The sequence below is a fragment of the Mustela putorius genome, unplaced genomic scaffold, assembly GCF_011764305.1.
Source record: "Mustela putorius furo isolate JIRA1106 unplaced genomic scaffold, ASM1176430v1.1 tig00000487_pilon_pilon_pilon, whole genome shotgun sequence".
In the NCBI taxonomy this organism is placed as follows: Eukaryota; Metazoa; Chordata; class Mammalia; order Carnivora; family Mustelidae; genus Mustela; species Mustela putorius.
Genome location: NW_025421399.1, coordinates 9636072 through 9649419, shown reverse-complemented (window position 1 = coordinate 9649419; position 13348 = coordinate 9636072). Strand labels below are relative to the sequence as shown.

Here is a 13348-nt window from a genome sequence, read left to right as displayed (position 1 = left end):
TCAGTAGTTTTGGTGAAAGTCTGTGACTGCTACAAGAGACTATTTGATTATTAATTAGGTCCTTAACTGTCATCAAAGTAAGCTCTACAACCTCTTGTACTTAAACAATTGGCGTACTTCAGATACTGGCTTTCAGGAGATGGTCCCCTGCCAAAGAAAACCTGCATAAAATAATAGGTACACTGTGTCTATCCTGTGTTTGAAGTTTAAAAAAAAAAAAATGGAGATGCTTAAAATCTAGTGATAGAACTTGTCAAGAGGCCTGTTCACCTAAACACTGCCAGGAAGCTGGGTATGAGCCGCTTGTCCCATCTCCCTCTTAAGAACCAAACACATAAAGTTGGTTTAACTTGCTTCTGGGATTTTTACTTAGACACAAGGAAGGCCTCCTGCCAGTGAGAGTGTGGCTCGCTGAATGAGATCCCGGTTAGACCCTACAGCTGGTGGTTGGGGTCATGGAGGCCATCAAGACCCCAGCCCCGCCCTCCAGCCTCCAGACAGACAGGGAGGACAGGACCGAGCTGCTGTGGACTCCCAGTGTGGCGGCAGACAGCCTTGTCCATCTCACTACACGGGGGTCAGAGGTGTGAGGGCCACAGGGACCTCCTCTCGACATGGACCATCTCGTGCCCTTATTGGCAACGATGTCCAACAGGAGAGGAGATGTGGACAACTCCTCTCCTTCCCTTATTCTCATCAGTGTGCCTGTTACACATACGTGGCCAGAATTCACACCTCTACCCACATCTCTTAAAAACTTCTGGGATCGTGAAAAGATCTTGGAGTCTCAGCTTTGTTCAAACCACCTCTCTTTCAGCTCAGATCATGGGCTTGCCCCGCTAATCTCAGGAGGGGCTCCCTGGGCCTTTGCCTTCAGAACACAGGTCATTGCAAGTGGGTCTTCCCTTGTTTTCGTTTTGTGTGTGTGTGTGTGTGTGTGTGTGTGTGTGTGTTTTAAAATATACTCACATGTCCCTGGATCTGATCACTCTTATCTCCTTGAGATTTACTCTGCTCCATAAACAATAAGAGAACCGATCATTTCAGGTACTGTAGAAAGGTGCCACATTTGGGAAGCTGTTTTTGTTGTAAGAACACATCAACCTTTACAAGTCTGTGTATTCTCTCCAACTAGTCTTACTCTCGTGAGCAGGAGTAAGGGAATTGGGACCAAGGGTATTTACCGACTTTTTAGTAGTGACTTAGCAGTCTGTGTTTACAAAATGAGCCTTTAAAAAAATGCATATACATATAAATACCCACACATGTACACACATTTTATACACAGTATTTTTTTGGAAACTGTGCCACACTCGTCTACACCTAAGATGGGTGGATTTTCTCTGGCCGCGAGTGACGGCCAGTCCGTGGACATGCGGAAAATCTCCACAGCGCCCAGCCTCCCCCTGCTGACCCCGTGTGGGCTCAGATCTGTTAATAATGCAGCCTGCCTAACCACCTCTTCCTGGAAAGAGTAAGGCCATTCTGTTTTGATTTTGGTAGATAATCTTGTGCCGTGGAAGTCAGAAGGGCAAAACGAAGCAGTCTTGATGAGAAGCGCACCTCAGAAATCAGGACACCCCCCTGTCAGGTGGTTTTGGAGAAAACAAGGAAGGTGGAAGAATGGAGTGCAGTTGTGTGTGCAGAAAGGGGGGCAGGGGCCGCCTGCTTAAGCCACAGGACATGGTTCACGGCTCTCCGAGCTCTCCTCTGCCCTGGTTGCCAGTGGATACGAGAGACACTATAGACACATCTTGCTATCCGAAATATTATGTTACAGCCACAGTGTCAATGTTAACCAACCATATTGGTCTATAACCGGAACTTATATGATGAAGGGCATTCTTTTAAATGTATGCCATGTAAAAATGTACTTATAGGAAGATCTCTTTGAATTGTATTTCTTGTATATTACGTACATAGAGAGACTGTTTTCTGCCAGGCAAAGTATTTTTGCAGTGATTGCAATAAATCATTTATTACCTTTTGAGTCCCATTTAGGACACTAATAATAAAATCATGGCAATTCATTTTTGAGGTTTTCAACTTTTATTTCTTCCTGGTTTTAGGAAGCAGGAAGGATGCCTAAAATCTTTAGAATACAGTCCTCCGATCTTTAAAAGCGGGAGGAGGGAGGCGAGCGGAGCCATGGATTTCTGTGGGTTCTTCTGTGCTGAGACCCGGAAACCTCTAACTCGGTCCTAGTCTGCGTCGGTGCTACTCAGGTCTCCCCCAGCAGCCGCCCAGAAATGGAGCCTCTTGGGCCCCACCCCCAGACCCACAGATCAGAGTCTGCACTTCTGCAAGCTCCCAGCTGACAGGGATGCATATTAAAGATGGGAGAAGCAGTGTCCTCCATCCCAGCTGGGATGAACCTATGCTAAAGCGACCAGCCAAACTGGGCGCAGAGAAAGGAAACTGAAATACAGTAAGTGCTGTGTCAGGGCACGTGGCCAGCATTTTCCTAAATCGCCTTCTTTCATCCTCAGATTCAAAGAATCACAGCCAGGGCTTGACCCAGATCTAGCTCCGAAGTCCGAATGCTCTTGGCTCGACCACCACACGCGGGAGGGGCTGCCGGGGGCACAACACAGTGGCTTCAGGACAATAGTCAGAGACTTAGTTTTACAGCATCTGGAGCTGGAGCTGGGACTTGCCCTCGCTTCCTAACACCTTCTGCCTGGGGGGAAATCGGTCTGGCGGATGCTCTGGGACTCTGGCAACGGCAGGCGACGTGGTGGGGACTGCAGCAGGGGGTCACAGAAGGATCATGAGTGTAATCTGCTCTGGAGGTGTTGTCACCAGCAATGTCTAGGAGGACATCGGCGAGGACCTCCCTGACCACGGGCAGTACGCCCTGGTATTCGGCACCGTCTCTGTCTAGAGGCACAGCTTCCCCAGCATCGTCTTCCAGGTTAAAGATCAGAGGCGGCTCGTGATGCTGCGCAGGCCCCACGGCCCCATCACAGGCTCTGGCTCCACCTAGAGAGAGGGTGACAACAAGTACCCCGTCAGACTAGCTTTGGCCCTGTGCTGGGAAGAGGAGAATCGTGATTGACCATACACTCATCCGAACAGCCCAGGTCTTCAATATTCAAACAACTGTTCTGCCTGTCCAAGGAATCGCCTGGAGATTCATTCCAGGGATGCTCCCATTGTCCAGAATGACTTGGAACTTCTCCCGAACTTGCCTTCAGAGCCCTTAGGACAGCCAATCAGGGATCTCTCCTCTCTACCCTTTGTGAGGAAATAAGATCTCTTCCCCTAAACACTGATTTCTTGAACACCAAAATCCGCATCAGGTGGACGGGGCAGGAAGGCGAGGCGAGTCATTTCACTTTGGGTTGCAGCTGAGATTCTTGTACGAACTCGAATCTGGCTACGGAGGCAGCCTCAGAAGAGGAGCAACAAAAAATGGGAGTCATGGCTGCATCCTTAGCTCTTAATGATTCAGGTGACTGTTTGTTTTTTTTTTTTCCCCGCCTTTTCCATTCAAAAAATAGGTATCTGGCAGAAGTTAATATAATTCGACCGAATAAACAAAAGGAATCCCTGCAAAGGACAGCCACCAGAAATGTGGCAATCCCTGAATGCCTCCTTGAGCTCTGAGCTTCCTGGCAGCCAAACAATAGGGCAGAAACTCATCAGTTGCTCAGGGAAAGCCATGCTCTTGCCTACTTGTCCTCCTTAATGGTCTTCCTCCTACAGCTGACATTCAGGTCACTCGGCAGAACCCGAGAGTGCCTGTCTGTGCCTAGAATCTGGAGTCCAATTTGGCTCTTCATTGCCAAGAAAGGGCAGACAGAGAATGAGGTTTGCAGTCAGTCGAGCAAGGCCAGCGGTGAATGCCTCTTAGAAAAATGTAAGACTTCCACTCCACAGAATCATGGAACAAGCACTCCTACGGATAACACTTCTAAATTCTAGGCAACATATTTAGGAAAAAAAAAAAAAAAAAAAGGAAGGCACCAGGAAGTTACCAAGGTAGGCAGAAACTGAAAAGAACTTGATCACTGAAACACAGAGGTCACGGGGGTTGGGTCTGCGTTTAAGAGACCCATCCCCCAACAGAGACACCCCTCAACCTGTGTAGCAGGGAGGAGCTAGAGCCCAGCGAGGGAACTGTAGTCCGTTTGACTTGAGCTCTTTGGGACAGAGCTCAGGGTTGCCTGAGAAAATGGACGAGTAGAAATCTCAGGAAGGAGGAGGGAGCCAGAGAGGAGAAAGCCCCAAAATTCGCGGATAAACTCCCTCCACATCATTCTCTAATGTAGTAGATGTCAAGACATGTTGTTTACCTGAAATAGTTTTGAGTAATAAGGATGAGAATTTTCAAAGAGAAGGGGAAGGGAGGGATCAAAACAGGGCACACTCTTCCTCCCCAACACACACCCAGATGCGTGGGGCTCCGTCCTCCCCACCCTCGTGCTCACCATCCCGGGACTTGGTGACTCTTCAGAAGAAGAACTTCCCTCCCCTGGGTGTCATAATTCCTGTCCGATTGTGATCGTTTCTGAACAGTCCGATGACTTCATAGTAACATTCAGGATTCCAATCCCGTGGGGCCAAGGGCTTTCTGGCAGGGCTGTGACTTCTGAAATTAACTCGGCCTGCAGAACCCATACCTCTGAGATAATGTAATGTAAGGACTGTAATCTAGAAACTTTCCATCTGAAAGCATAACAAATATCTGACTGGTTTGTATTTTAGGCTTTGGAGAATCAATAATTCTTGTGGCATTTTTAATATCCCTCAAGTTATGAACTCAAAGAACTTGTTTTGTTTTTATGCCACGTTTTTCTTCGGGATCACGTATTTACACTCAAGGAAAATCATTTCTGTTCTTTATAATTCTTTGGAATGCTCTAACATGAAACAACTGAATCAAATTGGAATCTGCACCAGGTCCCAGATTTTGTTTTGCTTATTTTTTTTGTTTTTCATTCACTGAAAGAAAAATGTTAGGGTCCCTGGGAGGTATGAGGCGCTGTGTTCAGCACTTAAAGACAACAAAAAGGAAACATCTTACAAAGCTCAAAACTAGTAGGGGAAATAAAACATGGACCCAAATGATTGGCATACACGCAGAACGTGATCATGATCAGAGGTTCCCCAAACTGTACCCAGCGGGGAAGATGAGAGGGAGTTTTATGACCTGACTGGGGTACTGAGAGAGGTTTTGATATGAGGCCAAGGACGAAGGCCATTGCTCTTGGAGAACTGACCCTGGAAAAGTGTGGGGACCCAGGCTGGAAGGAGCCTGAACTCAGTGGGCAGCAAGAAGCCACTGGAAGATTCTGAGAATCAAACGGACCCAGTATCGCATTTCTACAACGTACATTTAAGACGGTTGGCTAATGAACCACGATGCAGAGACTTCTGTCGGTTTGCTAACTCAACCTCTCAAGTCTATTTTCTGAAACAGTCCATTGTCCAGTAAATTACACTTTAAAGTATCCCTAAGCTCCCATTTCATGTTCAGCCAAACTGGCATTTAAAGCCAAACAACGGAATGAAACGCTCTTCAGGGGAAAGGAACCGTGTTAAGCGTGCTGACCGGCTCTGAGCTTGCTGGAAATGTCAGCCAATGGCAGAAAGACCTTGTTTTCCTGTTCGTGGGGGCAGAGGGCCTGTGCTGGGACAGGGGTGCGGGTGCCTTGGGCCCCGGGAGCTCCCTGTAGGAGGCTAGCCCCCACCCACTCCTGGAGGCCTCCGGGAAGATCTGGGCAGGGGACACCTGACTCACCGCTGATGTAGAAGGCCTTGTAGCGCCCCAGGCGGACCGTCTGAAGGGCTCCATACTCTCCAGCCGCCCCACTGTTAGGATGGAAAAGTACCTGAGGAAGAGGAGCAGGACTTCCTAACCAGACAGCCACGCTGGTGACTCCCCGGAAAGCATTCCTTTCTCCGTCCTGGTGCCCAGCCTACCAACCCCACCCCAACATGGCCCCAAATGCCCACCAACCCGGGCCTATGGGCCACACCAGCCAACCCCCCTGCGAGGCCTCCCTGAAGTAGCTGTCTGGCCAGTTAATTAAATCAGAGTGGGCTGTCGCTCGCGGCAGATTCCTGCAGAATGCACAGGGTCCAGGGCAAAATCAAAGTGAGAGAAACCTTGTTCAATGCCAAAGAACGTCAAGAGGGCACAGCATCAGCTCTTGAAACTGGCTGCAGGGCTGTCCTAAGTGCAGGGGACTCCATGTGACACGCCAGTCACCCACCTGCCAGGACCCCAGCCCTCAAGTTCACGCTAGGGCCTGGGGATCTGCCTGTCTCCCAGATCTTCCCAGGGACTCTGGCACAGGTGTTCCTTAGATCTCCTTGGAAGAACAGCTTCTTTAGCATCCCCCTGACTTTCGGGCTCTCCCTCGAGTAAGGGTGGCCAGAGAAGGCATCCTTGAGAAGCATGGTTTCTCCAGAAGTGAGCACAGCCTAACACGGATGTCCTCACCTTTGACTCAATCCTAACATTCGGACTGAGGAAATCCTCATCAGACCATGGATGAAAGCATCACCCTATAGAGCGGAAACACACCTAATTCAGGCTTTGCCAAGGGCAGGATTTGGTAGAAAATAAATGACTGGTGTCCTTGGTCAGTTGGTGGGTTTGGGCTGCAAGCAGGCGGCCGCCCTGGGATGAACCATGACCGATATATATCACTGGAAAGGCGCTTACGTGATTCAAAGTTTCCATGGGGCTAAAAAAAAAAAAAAAAAAAAATGAGAAACATCTGTTGGAGCAGTAAACAGCTGTCCCCCCAAGTTTCCCGGCTCCGAGAGGATGCCGCGGAGGGCGGGGCTCCTCCCACACCTGCAGCTTCCATGCTATGCTCTCGTGACAGTCCCCGCAAGGTCCCCAGCCAGTGTGATGACAGCAGGCTCCTTCCAAACAGGAAAAGGAGTCGTAACTCAAAACCCACTCTTCTGCCAGGCCTGCAGGAAGCCAAGCCCGTCACCGCAGGAGGCCGTTTGGTTTCCTCCTGGAGAAGGCAGGAAGTGGGGGACTGGGAAAAACGACCCAAGACGTGCTCAGACATCCAGGAGGTGGGAGTCGCGCTCCGCTGGTTCAAATCGTGACCATGATTTGAGACTCTGTCACAGAAATTCCGTCAGGGTGGGCTGCCAGGTCCAGGATATTTATGCCGCGTTACCAGAGGCAACTTCCAAAATCCAAGAGGAAGAGGAAGCAAAACTTCAGGTTGGCTCCCGCTCCAAAACAGGGATGGGTTTTGTTTTCCTTCGTGCAGACTGGCCAGGGCGTTCTTGTTTCTATCAACAGAGGAAGAAGGCTGGCAAATTTACACATGAATCACCGCTGAAGACTGGTCCTCTCCGGGGACACTGGGTCGGAATTTCAAAGATAACTTTATCTTCTGCAACCCAGCTGCACCGGCTTCCCAGCTTCCTTACCTGTTCCCTTTGTTCCATTTTGTTTTAAGCAGGTGAGCATCTCCTCGGGCCCTAGAGGTCCGGGGGTTTGTGGTACATGCGTGCACACGCGCGCGCACACACATGCAGGTGAGGCTGCAAAGCCCTGCTCCAGAAGGGGTCAGCCACCCGGCAGGGCGGCTTCCACCACTAGGGGCCTCCCTAAGAGAAGTGATGCCACTTCCTGAGCCTTGCAACCCAGTGCCCAGCTCCTGGGCAGATGGCCTCCCGGAAGGTGCCATGTCTTTCAGGACCCACAGCAGCCCCAGACCGGTTTGGACTGGCAGATGCAGAGCCATTAAAGAAGCCTTCCCTTTGCTGACAATGTGTGGACTTGGTGGTGACCTAGAGCTGTTGGAGGACTCGACCCCTGGGGACATGACAACCTCGCGTGCTTCTATCGGGGCAAACACAAAAGCGGGATACCCGGGGCAGCCTCCCCAGTCAGGCGCCCCACACCTCCCTGTGGTTGCCCTCAGGACCCAGATGCAGACCAAGTGCAAGACAGCGCAGGCTGCTGGCAGCCGCTACGGGTTTTAAACACCGACCCATGCCCCTTTGGGAAAACCCGGCAGCCCATGATTTGCCTTTAAATCCCTCCACATTGGCCAGGGCGGTCGCCAGTGGGCCTGTGGCTCTAGGCGGCTTGAGCTCTTCAACTTGCGGTTACTTCATTTGCAAAATAGGGAAGAACCCCACAGCCAAGCCGTATTTGCATACTGTTTTTGAGATGATCATCTAGGAGTTACTTTGAGCTTCTTGAAACGATTGGTTTTCTAAACCACACCATACTGGAACCCTTGTAAGCCCAGGACCGGTCACAGTGTGGACACACAGTGTGCTTCTTAAAAAATCCACGGGGAGTCCCAAAGGTGTCTGTACACATCTGCATATGGTTGTAAAGCTGTGCGGTCACTCCCTGCACCTCCTGGCCCCTCTCTCAGCAAATTCAAGACGATTTACTCTAGTCTTTCCAGCGGGTGACCAGAAAAGACCCGATCCAGGGCCAACAACCACCTGTGCTGCCCTCAAACTCCAAATATTCTTATCTCCAGCGTCTTCACAAACACTATGGGCATCTGGTGCTGGGGAGGCTGGGTGTGGCCCAAAGGTACCAGCACCTGAGAGCTTTTGCTCTTGAAGAGTCCATCAGTGGCTTCCGGTGAGCCCTGAGTGATGTTTCCTCCTGGGCCCCGGGGTGTGGTCAGGGAGCCACCCAGCTGAGTCCCCACACATCCTCTGTCCCCACGAAAACCCCCAACAGTGCTGCGGCATGGGTCTCATCTTCCCACCTGGTTCCTGTGCACCCCCCCCCAACCCAGGCACTAGCCCAGCAACAGAGAGGCCCCAAGCCTGGGCCTAGGTGACTCTGCACAAGTGGAGGGAGAGTGAGCGCTCTTGAGTCTGAGAACGGAAGTGAGTGCGAAGGAGCTGGCTTCCACAGGCAGACCAAGCACGTCAAGGAGCCCAGAGTCCTTGAAGCACTTCCTGGTGACCCCAATCATTCTGTTAGTAGCCACCATAATAAACACTCAGGAGCACCTCTCCACTGACGTCTTCCATAAACCCCCAGGGTCACATACTGCAAACCTCCAGTCTGAAGGCGGAAACCATCTTCCTGCTGCTTCGCTGCGTCTCAGCAGGACTCAGCCTGAAGGGGTCGGCAGCTCTAGAAGGCTCCTTATTGCAGAAGAAGCCATACTTCTTCAGAGGGCATGACTGACAAACCCCAGAAACTGCATGAATGCTCACAGAAGCACAGGGGGCCCCTCTTGGGGCCAGAGTGCTGGCCTGCCCGGGGACGGCTGAGGTGTGGGGGCGGCTTTGGTGACGGTCACTGCACATCTGAGCAGCATTTGAGTCACTCCCATGTGATCCTCGGTAAAGACACAAATAGACCCTTTGATGTGTCGGTCCTGAACTGAGAAGCCATGTGCTTGCCGGGTCCTACAAAGGGGTTTGGGGTTCCCTCCGCCCACTTCCTCTTCCTTTGGGTGAAAGGAAAACACACGGAAATGACATAGAGAGGCCATTGGGCCCGACACTTCCTGTCACTGCCCCTGAAAGCCTCAGCACACATGGGGAGGGGACCCTGAGGTGCAGGGGCTACAGTCACAGGCCGGGCCCTCCGGGAGCCAGGGGGAAAGGTGGGGGCATAAAGCGTTCGTTGGCCCTGCCTTCCAAGAGCTGTTTCGTTCAGGTGTCTGCATTCATTTACTCATTAGATCCACACTGACCCCATGCTGGCTAGGGGCCAGGCACTGCGAGGTGCGTTGAGAATTCTTGGTGAGATCCTTGCCTTCCAGAAAGTTCCATTTTGGGGGGGGGTGGGCAGATACACAAGTCACTCTCACTACTCAGCCATCTCCTCCCACAAAAAAAGTGCCAGGTGCTTACGATGTCAGAAAACTCGGTAATTGTGAAAAAATCCTGTTATCGGGAATCAGCTCTCCCCTGATACCAGCTCTAAGCCAAATTTAAATATAAGTCTGGATTGGCAAACTGGATTGACTGCAGGGGAAGAGGGGGAGGGGAGTGGAAAGAGAGGTTTGTCTCAAAGACAAACTAGGTCTGGAGCAGCCACCTGCATGTATCGTCTCCAGATGGTTCTCTTTGCACAAAGGTGGCTCTGGATGAGAGGCAGCAGGCCGATCCCCTGAAAAGCCCAAGCAGAGCACACACCTCCTCCACTTACCCTGTGCCCAGTCTGCAACCAGCCAAAGAGCACCTCGGAGGCATCCAAACCATCAAAGTGCCGGTCCTTGGGCAGGCTGGCCCCGGCCAGAGCTACCACGGTGGGGAAGATGTCCAGCACACTGCAGGAAGAACAAGACAGCATCGCCCCTGCTATTTCCAGACTCTCTCCCTGGGCACCCTGTGGTCGAGGCCCACCCAAGCCAGCCCAGACTGAGCACTGGCATGCTCCCTCACAGCCCACCCCCGCCTGCCTCTTCTTTCTTCGGGTTCCACCTGGATTTCTGTTCCCCAAAGAGGAAGAATGGCACAGCGGTTTCACACTCAAGCCCTGCAGCTGAGAGTTACCTGGCCTCAAATCCCAAGGTTGCATCTACCTGGCTTCTCAATGCCTCAATTTTCTATTCTTTAAAATGGGCATGATGATAATAGTGCCCACCTCATGGGGTTTTGTGTGGATGAGACACACAGAGAAGGCACGTAGAAGACTTCTGAACGGGCTCGCAGGGTGCTTGTGTTATAATTATTCACAAGAGGGACGCCTGGGTGGCTCAGTCAGTTATGTCTCTGCCTTCACCTTAAGGTCATGATCCCAGGGTCCTGGGATCAAGGCCCTTGGTTGGGCTCCCTGCTCAGGGGGGAGTCACCTTCTCCCTCTCCCTCTGCCCCTCTTCTCTCTTGTGCTCTCTCTTTCTCAACTAAATAAATAAAATCTGTTTAAAAAAATCAAAATGGGGCGCCTGGGTGGCTCAGTCGTTAAGTATCTGCCTTCAGCTCAGGTCATGATTCCTGGGGTCCTGGGATCAAGCCCCGCATTGGGCTCCATGCTTGGCAGGAAGCCTGCTTCTCCCTCTACCATTCCCCCTGCTTGTGTCCCCTCTCTTGCTGTTTCTCTCTGTCAGATAAATAAAATCTTTTTTTTTTTCTTTAAAAAGGATATTTATTTTAAAAAAATAAAATAAAAATTAAAACTGTTCACAAAAGCATCCCTATGGACCTAAGAACAAAGGGGTTCTACCTGTTACCAGCTAAGCCACAGGCACTAGCTGAGAGGGGACAGTGTGTGACAGGTACCTGCTAGAGAAAGTACACTTCGTTATTACTCCCCTGGGTCTCTGTGTCACAAATATTCAGTCTTTGTTTAAAATGCCGTGGTAGGGGCGCCTGGGTGGCTCAGTGGGTTAAGCCTCTGCCTTCAGCTCAGGTCATGATTCCAGGGTGCTGGGATCAAGCCCCACATTGGGCTCTCTGCTCAGCGGGGAGCCTGCTTCCTCCTCTCTCTCTGTCTGCCTCTGCCTACTTGTGATCTCTCTGTCCAATAAATAAAATGCTGTGGTACATGAAACAGTCCACCCCTTTATTTCAGTTACTTTTTCCCCATTACAAAATAGCAGATGTTTACGGTAGGAGAAAAAATACATAGAACATGTAGAAATATAAAAGAGAGAACAATGCACACATAGTGCATTACCCAAAGCTAGCCACTGTTACCATTTTGGTGGATTTTGTTAATGTGATTTTTTAAAGTCATGTGGTACATAAATTTTACTCTGTTCTAGGGCCCATCTCCTGCCAGCTTGCTGTGCTTTGTCAGGAAAAAAACTCTCCGGTGTAAACGAATGCACTGTCCTTTCAACAAGGCTGTTTCTATCCAAGGGCCAGGCCAAATGAGTCAGTGGGCTGCGAGGCAGTCATGGAGGCAGGGCAAGCTAAGCCCCCTCCACCCCAGCCACAGAGAGGCCCTGGTTTGCCTGAGGCTGGGCACAGCCCCGAGCTTCAGGCATACTTCTGCTCGCCCCATACCCCCAGGGCAGAATCTCTCCCTGGACAATGGCACAGAATGTTTCTGGTTTGCCTTCAGCTTTCATGGTCCACACAGCTGGTAGCTTGTCTCTGGAGATATTCGGTCCAGGAGCTAGCATCCCACACGGGCCAAGTCAAGTAGTACTGAGTAAGCACTAACAGGGTCCAGCACAGTCCAGAAGCCTGTCCAGAGTCCAAGGATCCTGGGACAAATTGGGAAGCACACAGCCCTGCAGTGCAGTCCGAGAAGGCCACGGTGGCTGGGGGCTGTTGGTTCGAGCTTTCTCTAAATTGCACCCCTAAGAGAGTCTGGCGTCACAGACGGGTCACATCCATGTGCAAGGAAAACAGGATCTGTGCTCTTCTGGAATGTAGAGCATACTTTTTTTGCCTTAACGTTTTCTCCCCGGTATCAGGAGGCTTCACAGCTTCTAATGGATCAAAGCATGAAGTCTAATGCTATTGGGACCTAGCATCTCAGAATTGGTCAGAGTCCTGAGAGATACCCTATCTACCCAGAGCACAAAGAAAACCTTGGCCCACGAGAAAATCAGCAACATCTCTGAAGACCTGCCAATCTGGCACTGATTGCCAAGCCCCGGATGTCACCCAGTCTTTCCTTCTGTCCTGGAGGAAGCCAAGCCCCTGAGGTTAGCCCTGGAAGAGGGGGCTCTTGGGCACACGTGGTCCCAGTGCCATCCCAGTCCCCAGCCGAGGTGTGAGCTCTGAGAAAATGTTGTTTCTACGGAGACCACCAAAGGGAGGCTAGCTGCTCCCAAGCTTAAACCTCATCCAAGAAACTGGTCCTGAGAGTCTTTAAAACCTTCAAGAAAGAGACAACACCACCAAAAACAAAACACAAAAACTAAAAAACCTCTAGAACATACATTCTCAAGCTTCTGTGGCTGACGATACTTGGGATGGAAGTTTTGGGCAAGGCCACATCTGCCTTTTATGGGCTCTTTGTGGGTCCTGTCTTCCATACAAAATATTAAAAATTCCATTTCACAACTGGGTTGACAGAAAGATGCATAGAGAAATAATGCACATTAAATCATTTTCTTCAACCTACAAGTTCTTTCTTCTCCTTCTGATTTTAGAAGAAACTGAAAATCTCTTGCATCCCTATAAATCTCATGGGCCTGGCCCTGAGCCCCGCCCCCCCGCCCCCACCCTAGCCTCAGGGACAAGTCGGTCCTGGCTTCTGGAGGTAGGAAGCCCTGCTGCCGTGGGCCTGCGGTTTCTCTGCACAGTGACCCAACATGCTGCCATCAGAGCAGGCAGGGCTTCTGCTGCCCATAGAAAAATAGCTTCTTTTTTCTTAATACGGCTGCAGCCAGGCGGCGCACAGAAAGTTGTTCAGAGGGAGTGTGTGTCCTTGTGCTCCTCTCCACGGTGTTGCCACAGGAACCTGGGCGCGGAG

The 13348-nt window shown here is 50.9% G+C and overlaps 2 protein-coding genes across 10 annotated transcripts in view; one reads left to right on the top strand and one right to left on the bottom strand.

Moving 5' to 3' along the window:
- The window catches only part of WIPI1 (WD repeat domain, phosphoinositide interacting 1), a 33215-nt gene extending 31185 nt beyond the window's left edge, over nucleotides 1-2030 (top strand). The window contains exon 13 of the mRNA XM_045080943.1: nucleotides 1504-2030. Coding sequence (XP_044936878.1) covers nucleotides 1504-1551 — 48 coding nt within the window. The 3' untranslated portion in view covers nucleotides 1552-2030. The remainder of the gene's footprint in view (nucleotides 1-1503) is intronic.
- The window catches only part of ARSG (arylsulfatase G), a 103453-nt gene continuing 92135 nt past the window's right edge, over nucleotides 2031-13348 (bottom strand). For 5 of the 9 annotated variants that reach the window (XM_013054503.2, XM_045080939.1, XM_004749094.3 and 2 more), the window contains 3 exons: nucleotides 10124-10244; nucleotides 5747-5837; nucleotides 2031-2982 (listed from right to left, as the gene is read on the bottom strand). In XM_013054503.2, coding sequence (XP_012909957.1) covers nucleotides 2612-2982; nucleotides 5747-5837; nucleotides 10124-10244 — 583 coding nt within the window. In that variant the 3' untranslated portion in view covers nucleotides 2031-2611. Of the gene's footprint in view, nucleotides 2983-4433; nucleotides 4611-5746; nucleotides 5838-6535; nucleotides 6699-10123; nucleotides 10245-13348 lie in introns of all 9 variants that reach the window. The other 4 variants (XR_006607016.1, XM_045080940.1, XM_045080941.1 and 1 more) reach the window with 4 other exon arrangements.